This window comes from Pseudocercospora fijiensis (assembly GCF_000340215.1).
Source record: "Pseudocercospora fijiensis CIRAD86 unplaced genomic scaffold MYCFIscaffold_2, whole genome shotgun sequence".
Classification (NCBI taxonomy): domain Eukaryota; kingdom Fungi; phylum Ascomycota; class Dothideomycetes; order Mycosphaerellales; family Mycosphaerellaceae; genus Pseudocercospora; species Pseudocercospora fijiensis.
Genome location: NW_006921533.1, coordinates 5,779,610 through 5,805,692, shown reverse-complemented (window position 1 = coordinate 5,805,692; position 26,083 = coordinate 5,779,610). Strand labels below are relative to the sequence as shown.

The window sequence follows — 26,083 nt, the reverse complement described above, 5'->3', positions numbered from 1 at the left end:
GTTAAGGCCCTTAAATAGAGCCTTATAGTAGATCTTTAGGTTAGCTTTAGCAAACTTAGGTCGGCGTAGACTGCTAGGTACCTAGATCCGCTTACGACTAGTACGTATAGTTATCTCTCTATAGCGAAGAGCCTACTATAGCTTTAGCTTAAGGAATAGGGTAAGAATGTTATAGCGCCTACTAGCAAGCTACTTCTTTATTATTAAGTAAGCACCTTTAGCTCTCGAAGTAACTAATTGCCCGTAGAAGGGGAACTTCTTCTACTAGAAGCAGTGCACTAGCTTGTACTTATAGCTCTAGTATTTACGTAGAATATAGGCTCGAAGGGTTATATAGTAAGGGTTCTCGTAGTTTGCTATCTACTAGTCCTTAGTATTAAATTCTTCTTCTGTCTTAGTATAGACATAGGCACGGAAGTTGTCTACGAATATAGCACATTCGGGGTCGTCTTACTACTTAGATTTGCCTGTCTCTTTATTAATAACCTGCTTCTAAGGCATTAGCTTCCGAGCCTGCGCCTATATGTTCTTAAATACGTACTAGGCGCAGATAAGAGCTAGTATGCGAGGGTATACCTTGTCTAAGGCGTTTATATAACTACGGTCTCGATCGGTAACCTATAGGCCTAGCGGAGGTAGATTATAGTCGGTAGACAGCTCTTTAAAGGCCTTAGCAAACTACGTAAACGCGGCTTTATCCTCGTTGCCTATAATATAGTATCCTAGTAGAATTGTATCTCTAGCTCCTATACTAGTAACGATGTTTAAAAGCGGTCGGTTATACTTATTCGTCTTATATATATTATCGATAATAAGATAGTCCGGATAGTCCTTATATAACTCGGCTATTTAAGGGTTAAGAACGAGGAGTTTGTCGAGTTTACCGGCTAAATCTACCTCCTTCTTCTAGTAGAAACCTAGTTAGCCTAGCAGCTTAAAAAGCGCTTTAGAAGCGGTTAGATCGCCTTACGCTGCCTTCCGTATATAGGCTCGAACATTAGCGATATCTTTAGCTAGCTATATGCCTATAGAATATAGTTGTTAGTATATTGTTTATAGAGAGAGTAAGGAAGAGTATAATTTAGGAGGAAATTAGGCTTAGGCCGAATCTCGGCCGAGTATATTTAAGAAATGCGACTGCCTTAATACTTACATTCTTTTATGTCTATTAACCTATATAGTGTCGTATATACGGCGGCATTAGCGTTTAGATCGTCGACAATTATCTTCTTAATCTTCTCGTTACGCTAGCGTCGTCTATATATAGCGAAGTACTTAGGCAGCTTAGGTTAATAGTTATATTAGCCGCTTATCTTTCTAACCTACTAACGACCCTCTAGATTCTTCGGATTATACGCACTTAACGTAAGTAATGCTAGACACTTCTTACGCGTAGAGACCGCGTTTAGACGCTTTGTCTTTACCTTATTAGATAGCGTACCGCCCTAGTTATAAAGAAGCTACCGAGATACCTATACCTTAGTATTTTAATAGATCTTCGCCCTCGACCTGTTTCCGGACTTAATAGCCTAATAATAACCGGCTCTTATTGCGTAGTCTTAAACTGCTAAGAGGGTAGCATCTATAGAGCGATAAGTATCCCTCGGAGGTACTAATAATAGTTAAATAGTTTCCTTATTACTATTAGTCTCGCCTTTAGTATTAGTATTACCTCTAGCTTGTCTATCTACCTTAGTAGCAACATTTTTACTAGTTAGCTCTATAGGTAGCTATTCTTCTATACTCTAGTCTTCCTCTTCTACCTCCTTCTCGAGCTCGTATTTACGCCGTTCCTTATTATTTAAACTATCTAATTCGACCGACTCTTTATCTCTAATTCTACTATTAGTAATAGGGCTTCTATCTATTACTCCCTACCCTTTAACTGACTTAATATCTTAGAAGAAATCGTCCGCTTAGCGGTCTTTAGTACTACTACCGAAATATAGTTCTTACGATAGAATAGACGACTTGTAAAGAGCCTAAGAAGCTAAGGGTACTAGAGCCTCGCTCTGCAATACTAAGAAAGATATAGTAACGATAATAATACCTTAGTTTAGTCTATACTATTAAAATTCTATCGATATAAGATAAGGTTTGTAGTAGAAAAGACGCGACGCGCCGCATCCCTTAGCAAAGTGCTATTTCTAGCTATTTATAGTAACAAGAACGCTAAGAGCCGGGCACTAGCGCTTTGCCATTTATAGGTTGAGAATTGCCAAATAGCAAAGAGGGAATTGCCAACTAGCTTTTGCCGAAGTGGAGCTGTCCTTAATGATTTCGTGAGGTGAAGGCCCAGCCCATCTCAGTGTTGATGATCGGCTTTGCTTGTACGCGGAGCACGAAGAATGAAGGTGAAGGAGCAGATGAAGAGGTGTAGTTCAAGCTGGAGTCGATCTGGACCAAGATCCCTCCTAGCTCCTCGCATCGGCCCGCTGTGAAGGCGGCCGACAGCGTCATCCATCCACCATGATGATGATGATGATGAAGAGTACCTTTCATTGTCCTGTGCGCAGTCGACAGCGTATCTAGGCGGTGACAGATGCTTCGCAACGTCTCGCCATCATGTTGGCGATGCGCAAACACAACGCTCAGATCTCAATCTGCTTTCGCAGCAGGCCTCGCCGGCACTCCACCATCTGCCCTGACCACTCGGAGCAATGGCACGCGAGCATATACCACTGCCAGGAACACCACCACCTTTACGAGGCCGCCCAATAATACAGTATTTCTCTCAATCCGACGATACCAGAGTCGGTTCTCTCAGGCAAGGCCACCTTCTCCGGCGGATCTCGGGAAGCCATCTCAAGCGAAACAATACCGCCGCACCCGAAAATGGCTTCGAAGGCTCATACGCACCGCTGTGGTGCTTGGGATTGCCTACGTTATCGACACCCAGTTCTACCATTCATGCCTTACACGTTCGGCGCGAACTTTCTACAACGGCCTAGTGGTAGCACTCGACTATAAATTCAACTTCAGACCGGATCCATGGTATGGAGACAGTGTGGCAGATCTACATCACCGAAGTGCACAGCGTGTCTTTGATCTGCTGCGCAATAATGGAGGCCTATATCTGAAAATTGGTCAAGCCATTGCCATGCAGAGTGCTATTCTTCCGCCCGAGTTCCAGAAGATGTTCGCTCGAATGTTCGACGATGCGCCGCAGAACGACTGGAAAGACGTTGAACAGGTCATCAAAGAAGACTTTGGTGGTAAAAGTGTTGAAGATGTCTTCGGTGTCAGCTTCGATGGAGATGCAAGTAAAGGCGTCATGGAGCGGACAGCAAGAGCCAGCGCAAGTGTTGCTCAAGTACATTGGGCACGACTTGGAGATGGGCGAGAAGTAGCTATAAAGGTCCAGAAGCGCGAGATTGCCAGTCAGATTGGATGGGATCTATGGGCGTTCCGCGTGGTGTCAAGGATCTATTCATACTGGTTCGATCTACCCCTCTACCATTTGGTGCCCTATGTCTGCGATCGGCTGCTCGCCGAGTGCGATTTCCGCCTGGAGGCCGATAATGGACGTCAAATGCGGAAACTCATTCAAGGAGAGCCTCGGCTGCGAAATCGCGTATACATCCCCGACGTCTATCCGGAGCTTAGTGGCAAACGTGTCATGACAGCAGAATGGATAGAAGGTACTCGGTTGTGGGACAAGGAAGGAATCGAGAACACCTGGTATGGCGGCTGGAGAAAGGGCTCTCCAGGCGCTGGCAACACGCCTCTTGGAACTGTCACCAACAACATCAAGTCCTCTGTGCCATCGAACAACCCCAACGCTGAGATCCTCAAGCCAAAGCGGGATGAGTGGCGAGGACCATCTGGGAAAGGCGGCCTTGGGCTCTCACTGAAGCCTGTGATGCAAACCATGGTCGACCTCTTCAGCGCACAAATGTTTCTCTGGGGCCTAGTCCACTGCGACCCACATCCAGGAAACATATTCGTCCGCCGTCTGCCAAACGGCAAGCCCGAGCTGGTCCTCATCGATCACGGGCTTTACATCAAAATGTCACCCAAGTTCAGAAAAGAGTATGCACTGTTTTGGCGAAGTCTGATGACCTTTGACAATGCAACGATAGCAAGAATCACCAAAGACGAGTGGGGTATCAATGCACCTGACATTTTTGCCTCAGCAACATTGATGAGACCATACGAAGGTGGCGACAACAAAGTCATGAACGAGCTTCGCAATTTGTCCAAAAAGGAGCAACGAGAACGGCAATTCGAGATGCAACAGCACATGCGGAAAGGCATTCGTGACATTCTGGCCAACCAGGACAAGTTCCCTCAAGAACTCATCTTCATCGGCAGGAACTTGCGGATTGTGCAAGGCAACAACCAATTCCTCGGCTCGCCCGTCAATCGAGTCAAAATCACTGGATACTGGGCGTCAAGAGCATTATCTGAGGATAGAGATGCTACAGTTGGGCAGAGATGGAAGGAGTATGGTCGGCATTTACTCTTCCGATTTGTACTTTTTGGCACAGATATTTGGTTCTATTATGCCAAGCTGAAACAAGTTCTTGGTATTGGCAAGGGCATGGATGATGATATTGAAGAGAGCATGAAGAAGATGGCTGAAGGGTGAGTTCATTTCCAATTCAGAGTTGTCATGACACTGCTAACTTGTATCCCAGCATGGGCGTAGAACTCCAGCATGGCGTTTTCGATGGATAGATGAGCATCTGCATTGTAGATGAGAGTTCATATATCAGACGACTCTTGGTTCCAGTCCAAGATATGTGTATATGTAGATTTTGAGCAGTGTACACTCGGCTCTGTCCGCTATCATGCCCCAGTAGCTCGAGCTAGGCCTGTTTACATATGATTCAGATCCTCGCTTCATCAGCGAGCGAGACGTCGTGTTACTGCAAAGCTTCTGGGCAGTTGTGAGATTCGGGCCCGAAATATGGCATGTTGCATAGACATCCTCTGCGGCGCTCTTTAGCGAGGACAGACTACCAAGGTCGAGAGTAGCTAGATCTTGGTCTTTCATAGATGGAGTGAACCGTAAGCCTTCACGGCTGTGGGTCTGCAAACCCTTTCAGATCGTGTGAACGCAGATGATGGCTTGCATCGCGCCCGTCGCGAACAGTGCAAACTTTTCATGGCATCACCAAGTTCAAATAGCTTGCAGAAGTAATCAAACAGGTTTCTAGGGGCATCAATGCCTCCGGGTATCGTAAACCTCAAACCTCAACGCCAAGAGTGCGCGAGCCATACTTTATTGCGCAGCCATGCTCTTCCTCAGCTGCCGCTGCCTCTGGCTGGCTTGAAGCTCCAGTCGACCAACAGCATAGCTCAGTCGCTCCTTCTTCTGCCGCAGTTGCTGAAGCTTCATCTCATCTAGATTGTTGATGCCACCTGCACCAGGCTTCCGCGCCGGGCTCTTCGATCTTGACCGTGACGGTCGCGCGAGCCGTCCTTCTTGAAGCTCAGCCTTCGCCATGAGTGACTTCTCCCGTCTTTCAAGCTTGTCCAGGTAGGTCTCCACGCGTGAGAGCAGATTCGATACTTCGGGCTGGATCTCTGAGAGCAGTGTGGCTTGCGCGGTGGTCAGGTCGTGCTCGGAGACCAGCTCGAAATGCTGCGTCTCATTGTCAGCTCTCTCGCTAGAGACATCAATGACGATCACTCCAGCTTTCGTACTCTTGTCGTCTGTATCACCTTTGCGAGCCTAGGATAGTCGTTGACTCCAGAATCGAGAATGTTGATGCTGGATTCCAGAAGTTGCATGCTCGATCGCAACGAGCTCACACAGCCCTGAAGGGTGCTTTGCGTGCTTGCGTCCATCGCCATAGGTTGGAACGCGCTGTCACATGCTTCAACGAAGTGAGTGAAGTGAAATGAATCGAAACGAAGACGCGTCGCGACTTCATTTCGGCTTCTGTTCCTGCGGCAGACGGCCGGTCGGCCCGAGAAGCTTCAAGCTCTCTTTGAGCTGTGCTGTCCCCTGCTTTCAATTTCAACAACAAACACACGACCATTCAAACACCGACATCTGCTAGGCGTTCCGACTTCAAAGCGCTCTACGCCTATACCTGCGTGTCGTAGCTACAGCGTGCGCTGTCTTGCGCCAATGGGTGGTCTGTCTTAGGCACCTGCACACCATTCACGGTTTTGGAAAAGGAGCGTCGCCTGGTTGACCTGCTCGATCTGCTTCAATTCATCGGACTTGCACCTCTATTTGAGCAGCTTTCGAAATGCTCAGCGAACTTCAACTAGACGAGGCCGCCGTGCAGCTTCGGTCTTTCCAGGCGGAGAGTGAAGCTCACCTCAAAAGCCAAGTGGAAATTCTTCAAAGATATGGCCAGCTAATGGAAGACTACAAGCGGTTGAGGAGCGACTATGAAGAAGAGCGAGAGTCCCGAGAAAAGTACAAGCAACTCGCCAAGGGCCAGGAGAGGAATCCGTTCGTGCTTTTTCTTATCGACGGCGATGGCGTGCTCTTTGACGACGACCTGGTCAGCAATGGAGCTGACGGCGGCACTCGAGCAGCGCAAATCTTGAACGATGCGATTCGAAAACATCTCCGGAGTCTTGCTCTTGATCACTGCAAGCTGATGGTCCGAGTCTACGCCAACCTGGCCGGATTGTCAAAAGCCTTGTCGAAATCGAAGCTCGCTGGAGCGGACAAGGTGAGTGATTTGAAATTCCTGTGCACATAGCCTACCTTCTTTGCTGCCAACGCCTTCATCTGAGAATCACGGACGTGACCTGGCTCCATCGAGCAGTCTCCAGAAGGAGTGATTCTCAAGAGCTCATCGTTCCATTGAATCCATCTGCGAACATCTACTCACTCGTCTGCAGCGCTCTCTTGCCCCCTTTGTGGCCAATTTTAATCGATCAAATGAGCTCTTCGACTTCGTGGATGCTGGCGAGCTCAAGGAAAATGCCGACTTCAAGATCCGAGCCATGTTCAGACAATTCGTGGACAATGCGCAATGCAAGCATATCTTCTTTGCAGCTTGCCATGATGTTGGCTACATCTCCGAGCTTACACCTTATATGAGCAACAGAGATCGGATCACTCTTGTTCGAGGCAACGGAATTCATCCCGAATTTATCAAGCTCGGGTTTCCGATTGAGCATTTTCCGTATCTCTTCAGAGCGACACCACTCACTCCCGATGGTCCCACATTCACAAAGACCGTGATATCTCCACCACCTCCCGCTCCGCTTGGCAACCATAACAGTGGCCCATCAGCAGACAATGGCAGGGTTTGCGGATTTTATCAGAAGGGCTCCTGCCGTTATGGCAATACGTGCAAGAACCTCCACATTAAAGCAGGTAATGGTAATACTTTACCAGATCAGATTTCGTCTCCCAACAAATTCCACATGATGAATTTGACAAGGTCAGATGACGGCTTCATGAACGGCAATCGCCCATCGGAGTCTGCACAAACTACGACAGACTTCACCCAACTCCCTAATGAGATGCACCTACCACCCAACAAGGTACCAGTGAACAAAGATCAACATCGATTGGATCCGTACTTGGAACTGGCAACCAAAGAAGAGAGAGCTGCCTTCCAAGCTCGGACTTTGAGAAGAAAGATATGCAACAGTTTTCACCTCACCGGCGAATGCACAAAGGGCGATTATTGCATCTATGATCACCGGCCCATCGATCAAGGCATGCGGAATTGCCTCAAATTCGTTGCTCGCAGTCTGCCCTGTCCAAGAAAAGGCGCCTGCAGGCTATCGACATGCTTCTTGGGGCACATATGCCAGAAAATAGACTGCAGGTATCGTGGAGGCAAGGCATATTGCAAGCTACCCTCCATGGCCCATAATCTAGATTTGAAGCTTGCCGAGTACCTACCGGCGATTCAAGGACCGACAGACATCGAAAACGAGACTAACGAGGGTCGCCTATCACCACGGCAAGGAAGTGAAAGCGGGGATGAAGGTGCCACGTTAAGTACGGAGGACATGGACTAGGATAGGATGTACGTTCGGGGATGATGCCTTTCGACACGCGGCTATAACCACGCAGCAAGGCATTCATATCCAATGGCGCTTGCACTAGCGCTTAAGCATTGGTTAACCACTCGACCAAAGACTGCGAGACTGCCAAATTGCATTTCAGACACGGAGTTTTGGTAGATTCATGACTGTCAAAGAATAGGCACTGTTCTACCAAAGCTCTTTAGAAGTTGCAGTTTGCGCGGCTTCGGGAAGCAGCAGAATCACAAAAGCTATGAACAGAACTCAGACGGGGTCGAAAAAGGCGGGAAAGATTATTGTGTTCATCAGCCCTAAGGATAAAAGCTGTGATTTTGAGGAAGCGGAAGCAGATGACTAGCCCTCAAAGTAAAATCCAACCACCGCCCAGACCCTAGCCCTTCCCTTACCCAGCTGGCCACATAGTACGAGATTCACATGCTCCTTCAATATGCCTCTCTTATCATTTCATATTACCAGGAAGCATGATACTCTCTTTATGTACACATATATCCTAAGCATTGAAATTCCATCCACCAGTATACTCTGCAAAAAAGTTCTCCGGATCATACTTCTTCTTAGCCGCCTGCAATGTAGCATAAGTACTAAACGTCTTCAAAGGATTCTGATCATAATTCGCATCATTGACGAACAAAGGCAATCCACTCGCACTGGGGACAGAATTCACCATATCCCTAAAACTCGCCTGCACGGAATCATACTGCGCCGAAGTGAGAAGCGATGACGACGAGATCAAGAAATTCAACCAGAACCAAGGCCCATCCGGCATTTGCATGGCGTTTCCGCCATTTTGGGAGTTCGAGGCGTCGGTTAAAGATTTCGGGATGGGTTGAATGTCTAGAGATGAGAGGGTGTAGACGCCTTTGTTTGCTTCGCACCATTCGGACCAGGCGTCGAAGGCTTGCTCGAAGGCGGTGTCGTTGATGCGGTGGACGGCGACGCGGAAGATGTTGTTGCCTCGGGTGAGTTCTGTGGCGAGGGGGATGGGCATGTTGACGGCTTCCGGGTAGGTTTTTTGGCCGAGAGTGTTGAGGAGGTTGGGGATGTTTGTGAAGTTTGCGAAGGCGTCGCCTGCGTCTGGACCGTCGTAGACGAGGAACAGGACGATGGCTTGGTCGAGGGCTAGGTCTCCGACTCCTGGGGTCGGGATTTTCTCGTATGTTGCGATGATGGCGGCTTTTGGGTCGGTGTTGTATTGGATGAAGTTGCGGACGGCTTCGCGGACTGCGGATGAATTGAAGAGGTAGATGATATTGCCGGCGTAGAATGTGCCGGATGGTCGGGTCTGGATGGTGTACTTTGTGACGACACCGTATGCGTTACCACCACCACCTCGACTGGCAAAGAAGAGGTCGCTGTTTTGTGTTGGAGATGCTGTGACGATTTCGCCACTCGGCAGGACGATTTCCAGCTCGCGGAAACTGTCACACGCCATTCCGTACTGTGAAGAGAGGAAGCTGAGTCCACCACCAAGTGCAAGGCCTGTGCCAACACCGCCAAGACGGGCGCCAACTACAGTTCGGCCGTATTGCTGGAAGTAGTCGTAGATATCGTTGAAAGTACCACCTGGCTGGTAGGTACCAATCGTGCTCGATGCATCGTAGGTCCTTATAGTCATCTGGTTGAGGTCGATAAGGACACCTTGATCGACAGATGAGAAAAAGGTGTTGGGATTATGTCCACCAGCCTTGATAGCGAATCGTGATTTTGCCGCCTTGATGGCTTGCAAAGCAGTAGATACATCTTCAGCAGAGGTAGGATATACGGCGCATGTTGGCTTGTAGTTGGCTTGCATTGCATTCCAGTATCCATATGTCGAAGCCTGGTATTCAACGCTTGTGGGTTTTTGAACCTTGTCCGCTCCCAACGAGGCTGTGAGGTTGTTGCATGCAATGGCACCAGGAGCCGTTGCTCTTGTTTGATGGATGTGCAGAGGAGAAGGTGGAGGTAGCGAGATCGCCAATGGAGAGGCCGCCGTGGTCACGACCACGGCCGCAAAAGACAAGAGGGACGTGAGCATGGCTGCAAGTGATCACACTGCAGTGGGAATGATGGTGAAGGTGAATGTTTGGATCCTAAAGCATCGTACGTGATAAGCAGCACTTTATAGTCACCTCCCACAGCCTGCATCGTTACCTGACTGACTTCGCGAAGGAGTTTGGTCGCTAGGAGTCGTATTGCGGAAACAGTCTGGAGACTCCCAGTATGCTCGAGTGAATTAGGAGCCTTCGCCGTTTGTGCATAATCGACCGAGGCGATCAATAGCTTCGGTAGCAAGGGTTTCTAGCAAATTATACAACAGAATCGAGACACTGTAGCTTGCTAGTAGGGCATTGACTGACGAATTCCTAGCAAAATCTCTCTATCGGCTTCGAATTTCTGTTCCAATGCAGCCGTCGTACGGAACTTGCGGCCCCTAGTAGGGTACAATTCGCCAAGATTATGTTACTAAAAATTAGGAGACAGGGCTTGGGTGCGCTATCGATTCGTTTTTTGAGGTATCAACTTCTTGCCTCTCAGCCTCTCTGGTATGTACGAAGCAGATACGAAATACGTGATGAAGATCCTCAGATGCGTTTGGCACTAGTCTGCCAAGTCATTGGTCTGGATTAGTGGCTTCGTACACGTTGCGCAAGATGCCGACATGCTATTGCTCCCGTCGTTCTAGACTTCGTGGTTGCGTGATGCGTCGCATAAGAGCGAGGCCTCCAAATGCTTCGATCGCTCTGGACAAATCGATCTGGTGCTTGCAACGCCTGTAGAAACTCGTCCGCTCGGAGTGTTCGAACGTCGGCAAAACTAGGATTGTTGTGGATTCGTACCACTTCTGCCTCAAAGCGGATTGTGAGGGCTGGGCCATGATGTCAAGCTCTGCAGCATTTCCCTGCCGCTGCAGTTCCGCATCGGAGATTCAATGTCAAGTCCCTGGAGAGAACTCCTCGATCACGGCTCGGAAATGACATGCTGCTTCTCAGCAAGTGCCGAGATCTGAGTCGAGTGGCAGGAGGACCTGCTCAAGTGCAAGCCAACTTACTGCAGATGGCGAAGTGAGATGGCTCAGCTCCCATCGCCCGGAGCACACTCTGCAATGACACTTTCACCAGCAAATGCTCACTTAGAACTCGGCAGCCAAGTCGGCTCCTTCGGGCCGAGCGAACACTGTGAAGCGCTTCCTCAGTCGGCTTGATCGTTGAAAGCGCCTTTCCGCGGGTATGGCACGAAGTGATTATGTTGTGCAACATCTCGAGGCTTCCAAGGGCCAAGTGCGTAAGCGCGAAAAGAAGCTAAACGCCAGGCCTCGGCTCTCTCCTTCGAGAAAGCAGACTTGATTGACGCAATAGGCGAGCTGAGCTCACTCGTCGTGTCAAGTGTCAGCCTCCTGCAACTCTGAAACCTAATTCTGCTCGGGAAGGTTTGGATCCGATTTCCATTTCATAGCTACTGCTCAGCGCGCGAGCGCGAGCATGCAATCATTTCATCCCTACGTTAAGCACACTGGTCTGCTTCAGCCCATGCGCGAGAAACGCTCACGCGCCACATTCTTCGTCTGCTCCAAGAAATCGTCGCCTCTGGTGGATTTGGCAGCCTGCTCAATAGCATCGCCCTTCTTGCTAGACTCGTGTCCCAGACCAACACCAGCAGCATAGGAAAGCTGCTCAATGGGCGCAGCAATTCCATCTCCAGATCCGAGTCCCTTGCCCTCTTCCCAGCCAGCATTCTGCAGCATCTTCTTTCCCTTCCCGTATGATGGAGTAACAGGCTTGTTCTCGACCGCTCCCTTCTTCTGCGAGACGGCCTTCAGCGACACCTTCACTTTTGTACCTGTCTTCGCCGCCGTCTGGCGGCGCTCCTCTGCGCGATCGCGATACTCTGGCTTTGCTGGCTCCGCTGACTCGTCCTCTTGCACCTTGATCGTTGCATTCTTGCCCACGCCGGCCTTCTTCATTCTCTCAAATCCTAGCTTCAACTTCTCTGGGTCCTGAAAATTCTGCTTATGCATCTCGCTCTCCCTAACATGCTTCTCTGCAGTGTGAAGTCCTTTGAGGTTTCTGTAGCACAAATAGCAGGACAGGACGTCTTCGTCTTCGCCCACATTCTTGGCCGGAGCCACGAAACTTTGCATTTCTGCAGCCTCTTTCACTGTACCAGAAACAAGATTAGCGCTTGAGTCGGGAGGGTGTACGGAGGTAGCGGGATGGTGTGAGTTGGAATCGGATTCGTCTTCTACTTCTTCATCACCATCCTCACCATTAAGCTCGAGTTGCTTCTTGCCCCAGAGAGTCGCGATCGCCAGGTTTTGAGTGGCGCTCGACTTGACCTTCTTGCGCTTGCTGCTATCGGAGTCCAAAGTATCGAGGGCTTGACAAGTCGTTGAGCGCTTCTTGTTGGTCTTTGCTTTGACGTCCGCTTGGGCTACTGAAGCTTTTGGTGATGCTGGTGCCTTCATGTTGACTTCATAAGCGGACGCGTAGTAGCGATCGTCGCGGTACCGGCGAGTACTCCCATTGCTAAGCTGGAAGGTGAACCTTGGATCTTTTGCTGGCTCGGAAATCGGAAAGACGCCAGAATGTGGGAAGTCCACTTTGATCCGCTTCGAGGCGATGGTGCACTTGTCGGCTAGCTGTCTGGCTTTGGCGAGTGCAGCCTTGGCGTCACTAAAGGTATGATACTCAGCAAATCCGTACGACAAACTCTTTTCACTAAGACGATCGCGAACAAGGAAGACACGTTTCAGGCTTCCAGGTGTAGCTCCAGGCGGCGCGGCGGGCATGGCAGGCGGCGGTCCTCCAGGAACTACAGGCATGGCAGTCGGCTTTGGCTCTTTGTCGTCGACATCCAGCTTCTCCAGGCCTTTGCTGAGTAGAGCTTCATCAACGGTGTTCTTAAGACCGCGTATGAGCAGAAACTGCAGCGCGGTGCCGTCGTACGACAGGTCCTCTTCTCCAGTACTGGCAGGTGGCTCCTGTAGTTCGCTGTAGGGATCCTGCTCGGAGAAGTCGTGGTATTCGTGGTAATCCGGATACTCGCGAGGTTGATAGCCGCGTGGATCATAACGTCGTCCACCACGATTGCGATTGTAATAGTCGCGACTGGTATAGCCGCGCCCATGATAGTTGCGTCCCTGGTAGTCGCTAGAGCTGCTGTATGAATTGTCGTAGCGATCGTCCTACCGAGGCAAATTAGGCACTTCGAGCCAAGAAAAGCATTCTCGAGAAGTTTACGCTGCGGTTGCGATAGCCACCCTGATATTCGTCATATCTTTGACGCGATGGCATGTCCGGATCATTATACGGACGCCGTGATGGTGATGGCGGACGGCTGTCAGAAGCACGTCTGTTGTTGGCTGCACCACGGATTTGAATGCCCGGGTCTGAGTCATCGTCGTCACTTCCGCGATAGTCGCGTAGCTGACGAGGGTCTTGAAACACCGGCAGGTTAGCGAGGTGCTTTCATTTTCAGGTTATGCTCGCTTGATGTTGTTGAAGTATACCGTTGTCGCCTGGCCGGTAGCTGTCCATGATGGCGCTTAACACGCGAACGTGCTGGCCGTAGTCTGTCGCGATGAGATGGACAGCAGTGCTGATGCGCTGCGTGATGATGCGCAGTACGAAGTGTGCAAAGCGAGGTTGAGTAGTAGATGGATCGCGAAGTGAGAGTTGCAAAGAGGTTCGGCAAGGGAAGCGGACCGGCCCTCCCGACGCGTTCTTGGCATGATCGAGTGGACTTCACAAGTTCTGCGACTTTGGCCTCACGCCCAGTCATTATGCAAGAAATGTGCTTTGAATGTCTGCAACTGCCTAACTCTTATCAGAAAATTTCAAAGTGGACAAAATCGAATATCAATCACACTAAGAGCTGGAGAAGAGCTTAGCAAGAGCCCGGAAAAGATTCAGGGGCGGCCTTCGCCAGCCTCACTTGCTGCATAAAAGCCCTCTTTGCCTCGAATCGTAAAGCTCGTTGACTACCTCTGATCACTTCAACAGGTTGTCCGCCAGATTGTCGTAAATTGATGTTCGCGCGACAAGTTTCGGATGGTGTTGTACTGTGCTCAGACAGAGTCCAGAGTGCCATGCTCAGGTGAATAAGGTAAACGTTTCGATTGCCCATGTGTTACTTCTCTGCTACGTTGCTGAAAGGCTGGCTGTATCTGCCTGATACCTGACTCAAGCCACTCAGGAGAGCCATGTTCGAGTGACAAGTTTCAAGAAAGCACAGACATCTTGACGTGAACATGCAGTCTGAAACTGGCTGTCTTCGCCACTCGTAGGTTCCGTTTAAGACCCATCAAGACACGTTCAGCGTTGAGGCAAGGGTATACATTTGGACCGCTTTCCACTCGACTTCCTTTCCTCTTCCCAGACACGTTCGATACCGATCACAAAGTAAACACCTCAGATTTCACAGATTCCAGATCAAACAGTCCAAGATGTCGGCAACGCCACCAGTATTCGGACCAGTGGGCATAACAGTCAGCCCTGAAAAGCCTCACGACTTCTACTGACCACAGCTTTCCTGTAGCTCCGCAGTCCAGCAATCTTCTCTCGGAAATGGCTCACCAAACTGCAATCCCATTTCGATTTCTGCGACTTTGCGAACCTCCAGCCCATCGAACACATAGAGTACCTTTTCAAAGCCGTCGAACTCACTGTGGCCTTCACAATCGAAGCCCGAGCTCTCAATCTCAAAAGCTCGGACTTCCCGACTGACCCGCTGAGCGTGTCTTTGGCGGCCATGCCGAGTCCTCACAATAGCGTCAAGTTCGTAAGTCCGTTCTTTGCGGTATTAATTCTGGAAAGTTTTGTTGAAGGCATGCTGAAGATATGGAGCACGAATGAGCATAGGGTCGCCAATGACGCTTCACTGATGTATCATGTCGCTTTTGACAAGCTGGGTAAAATGGTAGATGAAGCACATGGTGATGGGAATTGGCTGGTGCAAATCAACGGCTCTAGACTGATGGTGCAAGCTGGCCTTGAGCTTGCGGTAAAATGTGTTTCGCGAAGCCTCGACAAGCTTCAATCTCGTGGCTGAGGCGAAGCTTTCCGTTGGAGTTGGCTTGTGTCGAGCTTGAGAGGACAGCAAGGAGATGGGATCGGAGATGCCAGGACGTTACCAGGTGAGGCGCTGAGGATATTCGAGTGACTGTACCAGCTCAGGTGAGCTTTTGCTAGCTGCGAGTGAATTGCACTGCAGGTGTGGGTCTCATGTAACATTGAGCGTGTTCCACACTATTGTCGAAAGAAGCTATTGTGCCCTGCTGTATTTAAGCTTGCTCGTTCCGAAACATTTCGTACACTATACTCAGACTCAAAATGGCAAGCGCCAGTACTCAAGAGATGTTTACAGGAGCACAAAAGCCAGTATTCGGGCCAGTGAGTACCGCACCTGTGCGAAGGAATTCAGAATCTGTCTAAAATGAGCTGCAGCCCTGCAGTCCCGAGATATTTTCCAGAAAGTGGCTAGCCAAGATTCATGCACTCTGGTCAACCTTCGGATACCAGACCTACCATTCTCAGCATTTCGTCGGCCATGCTGAATTCGTCTCTCAAGCATTCGATCTCGCCCTAGCGTTCAATATCGAAGCTAAGGCTCTCAACCTTGTCAAGGAGTCCCTGCCCGAGAGAGACGAGGTTACAGCTATGACGAAGCTGCGGAGCCCAGTCGGCTATACTTTCAAGAACCCATTCACTGCCGTCAACCACCTGGTGATCTTGGTCAACATGGCGAGGAAGAAATGGGAAGGCGAGCAAAGTGGCGATCTGTTGGGGCCGTACGCCTGGATCTCACACCCGCAGGAGTATAGAACAGCATGCGAGCAATTCGTCGCGAAGGTCAATGAGGTTGTCAAGAACGGCCTTTGGGATGCCAAGAAAGGTCTGCCGAAGGATTTCGAGAAGTTTCATCTCGAAATGGTCAAGAGTGCGTGGATGAAAGCGAAGTATGGTATCTGAGAGGGCTACCCTGCAATGGGCACTCCGAACGTGATAGCGAGGGACCGAAGAAGCGATGTATCGGACACTAGGTCCAGGAAAGGAGCAAGGCCGAGCGAGGTCGTCTGTCGCTAAGGAGACGCACGCAGTGCTTGAGCACGAACATTACGAAACAGGAAAACCATACTCATCTGAGCCAATCAGTAGAACATCAGTTCTAATTTGCCCTCGCCACTTCCATACCGTTCCTTGAGATCCTCGCGAGTCAGCAGCTTGACAAGAGGTACCTGCAGCTCCTTCATATCAAGCACTCCCCTCTTCTTTTGGTCGATGTGACTCGCGTCAACCACGATTCGCTCCAAATGTTTCGTCGAAAGTGCGCCATCATCCAGCAAGTCCATGATTCGCTGCGGAGTGCCGACTCCGATGTTCATTCTCGTCTTCTTGCAGGTTTCTACAGCCTCTTTGAGCTTAATATGTTTGGCGAAGAGCTTCGCCACCATGGCTTCTTTGGTTTGGAACTTTCGTAATGCGCGTGTCAAATCTGCTGCCCGCAAGCCTGCGCCTGCCACGACGATAGTATGGGGAGCGCCTTTCTCGTTGGGAGCATTCTCGAGCTTCTTTCCCTGCTTTTTGCGTCTTGCGCCGGCGAATTGTTCGAGGAAAGTGGGTAGCGAATCTGTCACTCGATCCTGAGAAAAGGATGTGGTATCTGTTATCGCACTCTCTGCCATACTCGTCAGTCTCTACTCTATTAAACATTTTCTCAGGGTAATTCGTACCAGGTATTCGCCAGTCCTCTGCCTCAACGAAGCTCAGATCTGGTTGGAATCTCTTGGTTCTCTGAGCGATATGATCTGCCATCAGACTGCTATCCATGTATCCAATGGCCTTGCTGATTCCGAGCACGCTGTCCAGGGTATCATCGTCGACATCTTTCGGCTTCTTGAGTTTCCGTCTCGCCTTTCTGGCTGCTTTCTTGCTGTCGATGTCGGCATCGTCCGCGTCGCGCTTTCGCTTGCTGGACTTGGAGGGTTGGGGCTCTGGAGAGTCTGAGAGATCTTCTATGAGCGGTATACCCGCCTGATCGGAGTCTGAGTCGGCCATCGCTGGTGATATATGGCAAGAAATTGTGGTTGACGCTGGTTGTCAACTTGTGATCTGGAGGTCGTCGCGAAAATCTAAAAGCGGTTTAGCGGTATGGCCTGATTTCATGCCTGAATTTCCTGCTCCGAATCTTCCCCGGTCTATGGCCGAGATACCTCCTCCTGCTCTCCTTTTCGTGAGATCCCCACGTGCAGCTTCAACTCATCGCCACGGAGAGGTACATCAAGAATCAAGCACATATTCTCTCAGACAGATCTGAACTGGCCTTCTTCACTGACTGAGAGCAGCACGAGCACCAGCATTACAATCCCGCGCACACCTTCCACTTCCAGAAGCTCTTTCACAAGAAGATGAGCACAGTCATCAGTGCGCGCTAGGCTGTGCAGCTGTTTGGGCTGACACCAAGCCTCGCCCCCAGCCTGTACCACCATTTCATAGGCCGCGTTGGTCCATTAAGGCCTTAGACGCGCCACATTGGATCTTACTTCTATAGTACTTCTATCAACCCTTGGATGGCCGTCGGGTCGATACAGTCCGCTATACCCAGCAGATCAACACCGCAATCGGGACAGCATTTACACTTCTCGTCCGAGCGGCGTTCGTTGTCGCGATTTCTTCTACCTATTGGCAAATCTTCTGGCGAACACTGCACAAGGCCTTGCCACTATCTACGATCGACAGTCTTGCGGGTCAACTTGGAGCCATCTACCAGCTTCTGAACATCCTTTACACTTCAACAGCCGCATGTATTCCTGCTTCCGAATTATACCAATGCCGGTGCTTTCTCCTCGAGCTCGGTGGGACTGTTCAGCGGTAATATGGCCAATTCGGCGCCAACTGGTCCTACCGGCAGCTGGAGCGGAGCGACGAGCCAGCTCAAGCGAAGCATTATGTCTGTGGCATATCAGGGACAGATATCCTCGTTCAAGGCGCCTCGCGTCAATTCATCATACTCGCTGGACTTCTTCGGGCCTGCAATGAAATGTGACGACGCTTTCGACCAAGAGGGCATTATCTCGAATCTTTCGTCGGCAGGTGCGAATCAGCAGGGATTCGATAAATACTATTACATTGCCTGGGCGCCAAACGCTACCGCAGTGGTGCCCCTTGTAAGCGATAGCATTGGCTACAACTACAGCAGGAGCTCCTCACTCCGTCTAACCGACGATGGCGACCTCCCTCGAACGATATACGCGGGTCTCAACGAAACAAATCCGGCTGCACTATTCATTGCGTACCAGAATGATAATAATTGGATCGTAGATAATGGCTCGCTCTACAATGCGACTTATGGCGTCACCTTTGAGTTCGCGAATGGCGTTCAGAAAGTCACTATCGATGAGCATACGCTACAAAATTCCATCACGACGAACTCGACGACATCAGCCTTTGTGCCGTGGCCCAATGTCTTGGCCTTGTCTGACCCTGAATACAGATCATATTTTGGTTTTATGGAAGCATTACAGGCTGTTTTGACGGGCTCTCTATACGACATGACTGTGATTGAATATCACAACACATACTCTTATAATTGGACCAAGCTGTGGTTGGCATACGGTGCTGCTACAGTGGCCACTCTCGCAACGGTTGCGATTGGTCTCGTGAGTTTGGTTACCACGGGCACATCATACAGCAACAAATTCTCGACAACCATTCGCGTTTCACGTGATGCGACTCTGGATGCTTTGATAGGAAAGGAAGACCGATCCGGCCAAGACCCTTTGCCTCCGTATATCAGTAAGATTAGATTCGCGATTGGCATGGAAAGGTCTCTGGGCAAACTGGAACAGGACGTGAACGACATGGAATCTGAACGCCAAGCGCTCAGGCTTCAGGACATCTCACAAAGAACCGCGGTTGAAGATGAGCAGTATAGCATGGAACAACATCGACCAGGATATATCAGAGAGAGCTCTTCAAGATCTGTGATGCCTGGTGTTCACACCAGTTATCGATAGGAAAGGGAATCAATGGGGTCGAGAACCGCTGTCTCCGTTTTGATGATGTGATGTGAACCACGGACTGCACTGTAAACACGTTTCACGCATGCAACACACTTGGTCAATAAGCTCTTGCCGCAAGCAGCGCATGACTATCCTCATGAGATGGGAAGGACCAACATGCTCCGAGACCACGCTCCGAATTGCAAGATTATCCTCAGTCATTCTGGTGGCGATCTGCCATACATCATCGATAGACCTGCGAGGCTGATGGTGAACGCTCCACCTCCAACGAATGCGGGTAGGAGTACTGAGGATGTTCTAGCCGAGGCACGAACTTTCTGCTTCGATACCGCGCTGTCGAGCTCTCCGATGCGGATCAAAGCTTTGATGCAATTGCTTAGAGGCGATGCGGAGGACCAAGCTTCAGTTGTTCGGCACAGATTGTCCGAATGCGCCAAGTGGAAGCTTCATGGTCTAGCTTGAACGACAGGATGACTTCAAGGCCGAAGATTTGCGAGAAAATTGGCTTGAAGCTATTTCCCAGACTTGGAGTGTGAGGCGTGGTGCGAGCACGACGTCAACTCGATTTTCATCTGCGCAGTTGCTTGCAGCACCAAATATCATCAAGTCCAGTAGGAGTCATTGCGAAAAGTCCAGCTCTCTGCTTGAGATCAGCAGCAGTCCATCCTTGTGCGAAGCCGACGCCAATGCCATTTCTCAAAGTGTCTAGGATCCATTCTCTCAAGTTGTCGGTCTGCAGACCTTCAATTTGTGGATCAGCTGCCCATACTACCACCAGTGCATGGAATGGCTGTAATCTCGAAAACACCCCACCCTTCATTGCATGTGGTATGCTCATGAGAATGTTCTTGGCTATGCGATCTCGATTGTATGTAAGGACCCGCACCTGCTGGTCAGAAAGGCAGTTGAGCATCCGATGCTCTTCCAAAGACAGGTGAGTAATGGTGAGAAGTAGCGCCTACAAAGAGCGAAAGGTGCAAAGTTAGCAAGTGGCTCGGACATAGTGCATGCCTTGAACATACTAGACTTACCCAGTAGTGTACCAAGAATGGCCAATGGCAACATCCCGTGAAGTCAAAAGCCTTGGGCAGGATCGAACAATCATCCTGGGTGTCAACGACTTTGCCGATAGCTTTCGCTACGTCTTCCGCCGCTCTATCTTGTAATGTTAAGAGATGCTGGGAAAGGCCGATAACTTCGAACGAAGACACATCGCTGCCTTGCCTCAGCTTTTGCACGTACTGAATCAGATCTGGAAGTCTGGCATCAATCTTCTGGCATGACGACTGCAGCCTGCCCCAGTACTCGGTCCTGGTCCCGAAGCTGTATGGTGACATCAAGTCCCAGTAAGCTTGATACTTGCGTGGAAACTCAGGTGCACTATCAAGCGTCCCCAAAGAACAGGCCCGGAAGTATTTGTATCGAATGATGTCATGAAAGATGGCCCTGTGTATGGCGCTTGGAGCGCGAGTCATCGCAGCATCTACAACCAAGTATCTGGATAGCGCATCGTAGTGGATGTAGCCCTCTTCGCCATCAATAGTCTTGTTCCTATGGTCATGCACTCGAATCATGGACGCAGCAGTCGACAGTGCACCTGAGGTGGCTGCTGCAAAGTCAAGGCCGTCCTTCCGGGAAGTGTTGCTGCCTAGCTTTATCCGCAGACGCGAAACAGCAAGATCGTAATTGTCAAGGGCAGCACGGTGCAGCGCTTCGTCATTGACGCCAGAGCTTTTTTGTAGATAATACTCGCAAGCCTGGCTGCATGCGAGTGCAGCAATGTCAAAGACCTTGTCTTTGCCAATCAAACTGGGACCGACCGCAATCCAGGAAAATTCGGAGTTGATCGCTGTGATAGCATGAGCGAGGCGTGAGGCAATGAGAGCTGTTTGTGATGTTGGTGGCGCACTGACGATTATGGGGCTGGCAGAAGATCGTACACTGCGGTTTCGTTGCTTCGTGTTTCGCCTGGGCTCTGGCTTTTTGAGGTGTTTTGCGCCTTTCTCACCAGGAACGTAGATGCGCCAGGCCTGTGTGTCGGCGCTCTTGACTCTCGAGAGCGCATCGCTTCCAATGTCGATCAGAGGCTCGCCTCTTGCTTGCGAGTCTTTGCTAGGACAGCAGTCGTCGACCATAGGACCGAATGGATTCCGCCCATACTGAGCGACTATGGACAGTGTGCCGTCCATGCTATGCGGGTGAATGGCATCAAGGTGGCGCGGAGATAATGCTGTTCCAGTGCTTCTAAATGCTGCCCATGCACAACTCGAAGAATAAGAAATACGCTGACCTGAGACGAAGCAGAGGGATATTAATCCACGCCCCAAAGATCAATCAGATGTTCCGAAAGGCAATGATCTACTGCGCTCGGAAGCATAATGATGTTGAGACAGCTCAGCTCCTCGAGAAGCAGCTAGAGTGAAGTTGAATTTAACGGAGTGAACATTAAGGTTCTCGTTCATCGCCTGGTAGAACCTACCGCTGCTCAACGATCGACAGGGTACGTTTGTTTAGCTCTATATCTGTAATATACTTCTCGCAATTCAACCAATCAGCTATCCGGTCGACTCAGTCGCCGAAATCTCTCGATAGCTCAGCTGGAAGAGCGCAAGACTGTAACGGACGTACTCAGAGCATCTTGAGGCCCGCGGTTCGATCCCGCGTCGGGAGAACTCTGTTTTTGAAGTTTTTTTTGGCATATACCACAACTTCAAATGATGTCAAAAATACGAGTTTGAATACTGCGGATGTGGAGAGGTATGGTGATATTCATCACATATCGATGATAGTATCGACGGGAACAGCAACATGGCTCGTCCTCAAGTCGGTCTGGAGAACGCGAACGATGAGACCCCTGCTACCACTGTGAATGATCTTATCGGTGTACCTGACAGTGTCTTTCCAGGACGCTTCAACAAGCGTTCTTTCGGGGCTAAAACATGAATGTGACTGTCGAGCCTGCGGTGCTTGCAAGGCTTTGAAAAGAAGGGCGACGCTCGGTTTCATTGACGGGAGTTTGAGAATACTATAAGGAGGATGTTCTGGTGGAGTTCGTCGTCATTCGTGATATTTTTAGCATTCGTCACAAATGAACCTAGTCAGTGTGCATGCAGTATGTCCTCATATTTCCATCAATCTCACTCCTCCATGTACTATGAGTCCTGTCAACCAATCAGGCCAAGCTCGCACTCGAATCTCCCCGTCTTTCGGTCCCTCTTCAGTCGTTTGAACATCGAAGCACTGGAGATGAGAGGGATCAGCGTCCAGAACCTGTCAACATTGTCAGCATCAAGCATTCAATAAAGCGTAGACGTCGGCACTGACACCATGAGCGAAGCACCGCATCCCGCAGTCAATGTCCACACCGTCCACGGCGGGAATGGCAACGTAACCACCGCTGCCTCCAACCAGAGGTAGAGCTTGGCAACACTCGACACCAAGTACAAGAGTGATGTCAAATGCTTTTGCCTGAAGAGGCAGATTTCGCAGCTCGTGAGAGCAACCACGGCAATGCTGCTCATCACGCAGACGACAAATTCTACGCTGTACAACTATTAGCTCTATTCGTAGCAGTGTATGCATGTGTGTGGTTTTGTGTATACCCTGCGAGGTAGAAGCGCGATGTGTTGGGAATATATTCGTATGTAGAAGTCGTTGCATAGCTCCCAAAGCTGGTGATGACGAAGTTCAGAATTGTCATGATGAGGATCACAGTTGCGAAGAGGATTTGGATGGTTGAGTTGGTTATGAACAAGCCTCTTTTCCATTTTGGTTGTTGGGGAGACATTGCGAGGGCTTGGGATTGAGGTGTTGCTTTCGTTTGGTGAGGAGAAATTTCACGTGCTTGGGGTTGAGATGATAATGAATGAATGTGTGATAACGAAAGAATGCCGTTTCCAATGCTTTCAATTGCGTGCGATATTCAGGTATAAGAGTCGTCTGGGCACGTGCTGAATCCTGATGCATACAATTGGATCCTGGGTAGGAGTCTCCCTTGTGTTGCACTGCCCCAGATACGAAGCTCGAAGGATGAATGCCGTCCTGATTCGCATGTAGATTGGCCGATCATGCCATTTCAGCATCACGATTCTGGAAAGTGAGTGCTTTAAGGTTGGCGGAACTCGCAGCGCTCAAAGATTAATGCATCCGGTGGTATTCTATAGTGAGTGCATTCAGAAGGCATCTTGTCCACATAACGAAGCAGATCCGAGACGATGGATGCGTTATGCTGTATCGGTTTGAGTGAAATTTCACATGGTCCTTGCTCCACGTATTTTTGGATTGTTGTTCTTTGAGTCATCTGGTGGGCACTCTGGGCAAGACTGAGGATACGGGCGCACTTCACAGCCTCAATAATAATGTCGAGAGCAACGGAGAAGAGAGTTCGAGATTACAGTAGCTCTATTACGCTATGCAATATGTCGCGCCATGCGCTCGGAGGACCATAGAATTTACTGTGGTGTAGCTGCACTATAATTAGTATAGAATTAGCTTCTTAGCGGTTTCCTACTTCTCTTCCAAAATGATACTATACCTCGTCGTCGCTATTTCTATAGTATACACCTCTCGAAGGTATTGTTAATAGCGCGGTTACTAGACTATTAGCTTAATAAGATTAAACGCCTATTCGACGAGAGCGAGTTGTCTAATATCGCTATCTCTAACCTACTAAATATCGCTACGTTACGAAAACTTCTTTTCCGATCGCGACGATCCTATCGATCCTAGCGATCGCGAGCGATCCCGAGCGATCCCGAGCGATCCTAAGCTATCCTAGAACGATAAATAGGTAACTTATAAAAGTTAGACTTTTGCCTAATACTACACTCAAAATAGAACATTTTTGTTATATATTACTAAGCCGTAAACCTTCTAGATAAAAAGATATAAAGGAAAGAAAATCGCTTTTCTAGACATTTTGCTTCTAATTTATCTTTTTTTCTAGTAGGTTTATAGCTTAGTAATATAGTAAAAAGGTACTCTATTTTTAGTATATTATTTTAAAAAAATATAAAATTTATAGTTTTTCTACGAAACTAAAGCTAGGGAACAGAAATAAGCAATATAGTATTTTGGCTTTTCTAAGTTATACTTTACTATTTTTAGAAATTTAAAAAATAGAACTTAAAGTTCTACCTACTAATAAGAGTATTATAAATTTTGAAGTCTTAATACCTAGTAATTATCCTAGAATCTAGAAAAGAATCTCGAGTGTTTCGAGTGTACTTTTTTTCAAAGTTCTGCTTATTAAGCGTCGGCTTTTGAAAGAAACCTTAACGAAATATCGGCTGCATTTAACGAAACCTCAACGAAAAAAATTTATTTATAAAAAAAACCTGCGAAACCGCTAAATTTGACCTATATTAGTACGTAATACCCCGAAATACCTCCTCGTAGTAGTAGTATATGGAGTAGTAGCAGTCGGGCTCTGACTTGCCCCGCGTCCTTTGCGTTCCTTGCCCTCGAATTTCGGGACGGGCCGTCCCGAAATTCGCGATCGCGAGGATCCTGTCGGACAGGATCGCGAGTGGTCGGAATTTCTAGATCGCGGCGATCCTGTTAGACAAGATCTTTGACGTGCGATCCTAAGGATCCTAAGGATCCTAAGGATCCTAAGCGATCCTGTCGATAGGATCGTCGCGATCGGTAAAAAAGTTTTCGTAACGTAGGCGTAGTATCGATAAGATCTATAACAATTATCGCCTATTTAGTATATTCTATATTAAAGACCTTGCGAGGTTAGGTCGTCTACAGTCGCTATTACTAATCTTTAAGAATATAGGTAGTATCGTATCGCCTAGCGTATATAGTCGTAGTTTAACTAATCTACCTATTTCTATAGCGTATCTTCGAATTCCTTAATAACCGACTATATACCTACTAAGACGAGGTAGTATAGTATCTATACGACGAATACGACGTTATTATTAGCTAGTCGACGGTATCGCAAGTACTAAAGAGGCGTAGCTAGACGAGGAAGAAAGCGATATAGTTTGTAGCGGAATAGAACTAGGACCTTCGAGACAACTTTAAGATAAGGCAAATAGCTATACCGGCGTATAAGGTAGTATATATTAATAAGAGCGCCTCTAACGAGCGTACTAGATAGCGGAAATATAGATACAGTCTAGTTAACTGCCCTGTTTTTAAAGAAGTATTAGTAGTAAGGTTAAAGCGATAGAGTATCCTACTAGCTATATTAGTTAATAGTTATCTTAATAGCACTATTATCTACTAAGGTTCTATTACCGCGGAAATCTTCGAGGCATAGTTGTGGTGTATAGTACTACCTTAAATAGAGCCTAGTATATTTATTGTTATAAATAACGCGTTAATCTACCGTACTTAGCGTATAAAGGATATCGTAGCGGCGGTAGGTATCTACCTTCGATACGACGATACCTACCTCCGTATTCGCTAGACTTCAACCCTATTAAGTTGTTATTTAACGTACTTAAGGCATAGGTTAAGAAGTATATTAACGAGGCTAATTGCTTCGTAGACTTCGGCAAATTTATACGGTATACTATTAACTAACTAGATACTTAAACAATAGCAAGATCGTAGTTCTAGCGAGTAGGTTATCGCTAATATCGACCTTGTAGTTACTCCCTTATAGTCTTACTTATACTAACTATTATCTCTAGCTTAGCAATACGGCTTCTTAACTCGTCTATCTCCTTCCTTATTTTATCTATAATAGTACGCGTAGTATTAGTAGCTTGCTCTTTTATTATTGCTTCTATATACTATAGATCTAGCAATGTTAGCTATAGTAACGAGCCTCTTAAATTAACAGCTAACAGTAATATAGTAGTTAGTAATATAGTAGTAGCGTCTCGTATAAGGTCCTCTTCTTCTTAACTATCGGCAACCTATAAAGAATTAGTTAAACCTATAGCGATACCTAATCGATATACTTCTAATGCGCTACCGATAGCTATTGCGATTAAAGAGCCTAGAATCCGGTAGATTCTAAGCCGTTTCTATCGCTAGTGTTACCTCGAGATTATTTAAACTAGTGCCGCTAGTAGGTCGCTATTCGTATCGCAATCGAGTAGCAGTCCGGAGAGAACCCGCTTAGAAAGCCGGAATCTATAACGACTA

At 48.5% G+C, this 26,083-nt stretch overlaps 10 protein-coding genes across 10 annotated transcripts; 4 read left to right on the top strand and 6 right to left on the bottom strand.

The window, feature by feature from the left end:
* Window positions 1-2,274: 2,274 nt before the first annotated feature.
* Window positions 2,275-4,682, top strand: MYCFIDRAFT_86657 (uncharacterized protein; the record flags this gene model as incomplete). The annotated part of the gene is made up of 3 exons (XM_007925614.1): window positions 2,275-2,282; window positions 2,596-4,587; window positions 4,641-4,682. 3 exons carry the CDS (start codon window positions 2,275-2,277, stop codon window positions 4,678-4,680), a joined length of 2,040 nt encoding a protein of 679 aa, XP_007923805.1.
* A 545-nt stretch (window positions 4,683-5,227) lies between these two features.
* Window positions 5,228-5,796, bottom strand: MYCFIDRAFT_77569 (uncharacterized protein; the record flags this gene model as incomplete). Its single annotated transcript, XM_007924602.1, has 2 exons — window positions 5,228-5,590; window positions 5,653-5,796. 2 exons carry the CDS (start codon window positions 5,794-5,796, stop codon window positions 5,228-5,230), a joined length of 507 nt encoding a protein of 168 aa, XP_007922793.1.
* A 410-nt stretch (window positions 5,797-6,206) lies between these two features.
* MYCFIDRAFT_97817 (uncharacterized protein) lies at window positions 6,207-7,818 on the top strand (the record flags this gene model as incomplete). Its single annotated transcript, XM_007925613.1, has 2 exons — window positions 6,207-6,641; window positions 6,814-7,818. Coding segments are annotated over 2 exons (1,440 nt in total), but the record flags the coding sequence as incomplete, so codon positions are not given.
* A 649-nt stretch (window positions 7,819-8,467) lies between these two features.
* On the bottom strand, window positions 8,468-10,104 carry MYCFIDRAFT_186734 (uncharacterized protein; the record flags this gene model as incomplete). The annotated part of the gene is made up of 2 exons (XM_007925612.1): window positions 8,468-9,887; window positions 10,064-10,104. The coding sequence occupies 2 exons, from the start codon at window positions 10,102-10,104 to the stop codon at window positions 8,468-8,470; spliced, it is 1,461 nt and encodes a 486-aa protein (XP_007923803.1).
* Window positions 10,105-11,479: 1,375 nt separating this feature from the next.
* MYCFIDRAFT_77572 (uncharacterized protein) lies at window positions 11,480-13,493 on the bottom strand (the record flags this gene model as incomplete). Its single annotated transcript, XM_007924603.1, has 3 exons — window positions 11,480-13,141; window positions 13,197-13,393; window positions 13,466-13,493. 3 exons carry the CDS (start codon window positions 13,491-13,493, stop codon window positions 11,480-11,482), a joined length of 1,887 nt encoding a protein of 628 aa, XP_007922794.1.
* Window positions 13,494-16,105: 2,612 nt separating this feature from the next.
* On the bottom strand, window positions 16,106-17,012 carry MYCFIDRAFT_29694 (uncharacterized protein; the record flags this gene model as incomplete). Its single annotated transcript, XM_007924157.1, has 2 exons — window positions 16,106-16,632; window positions 16,688-17,012. 2 exons carry the CDS (start codon window positions 17,010-17,012, stop codon window positions 16,106-16,108), a joined length of 852 nt encoding a protein of 283 aa, XP_007922348.1.
* An 818-nt stretch (window positions 17,013-17,830) lies between these two features.
* MYCFIDRAFT_77574 (uncharacterized protein) lies at window positions 17,831-18,970 on the top strand (the record flags this gene model as incomplete). The annotated part of the gene is made up of 1 exon (XM_007924604.1): window positions 17,831-18,970. The coding sequence occupies one exon, from the start codon at window positions 17,831-17,833 to the stop codon at window positions 18,968-18,970; it is 1,140 nt and encodes a 379-aa protein (XP_007922795.1).
* Window positions 18,971-19,127: 157 nt separating this feature from the next.
* On the top strand, window positions 19,128-19,596 carry MYCFIDRAFT_202557 (uncharacterized protein). Its single transcript, XM_007925611.1, has one exon. It carries the CDS (start codon window positions 19,133-19,135, stop codon window positions 19,436-19,438), a length of 306 nt encoding a protein of 101 aa, XP_007923802.1. The 5' UTR covers window positions 19,128-19,132; the 3' UTR covers window positions 19,439-19,596.
* Window positions 19,128-21,749, bottom strand: MYCFIDRAFT_206858 (uncharacterized protein; the record flags this gene model as incomplete). The annotated part of the gene is made up of 9 exons (XM_007925610.1): window positions 19,128-19,744; window positions 19,785-19,828; window positions 19,863-19,969; window positions 20,008-21,261; window positions 21,297-21,389; window positions 21,421-21,460; window positions 21,545-21,603; window positions 21,650-21,684; window positions 21,719-21,749. 9 exons carry the CDS (start codon window positions 21,747-21,749, stop codon window positions 19,545-19,547), a joined length of 1,863 nt encoding a protein of 620 aa, XP_007923801.1. The 3' UTR covers window positions 19,128-19,544.
* A 391-nt stretch (window positions 21,750-22,140) lies between these two features.
* MYCFIDRAFT_77576 (uncharacterized protein) lies at window positions 22,141-22,676 on the bottom strand (the record flags this gene model as incomplete). The annotated part of the gene is made up of 3 exons (XM_007924605.1): window positions 22,141-22,246; window positions 22,301-22,519; window positions 22,579-22,676. 3 exons carry the CDS (start codon window positions 22,674-22,676, stop codon window positions 22,141-22,143), a joined length of 423 nt encoding a protein of 140 aa, XP_007922796.1.
* Between the last annotated feature and the right edge of the window lie 3,407 nt (window positions 22,677-26,083).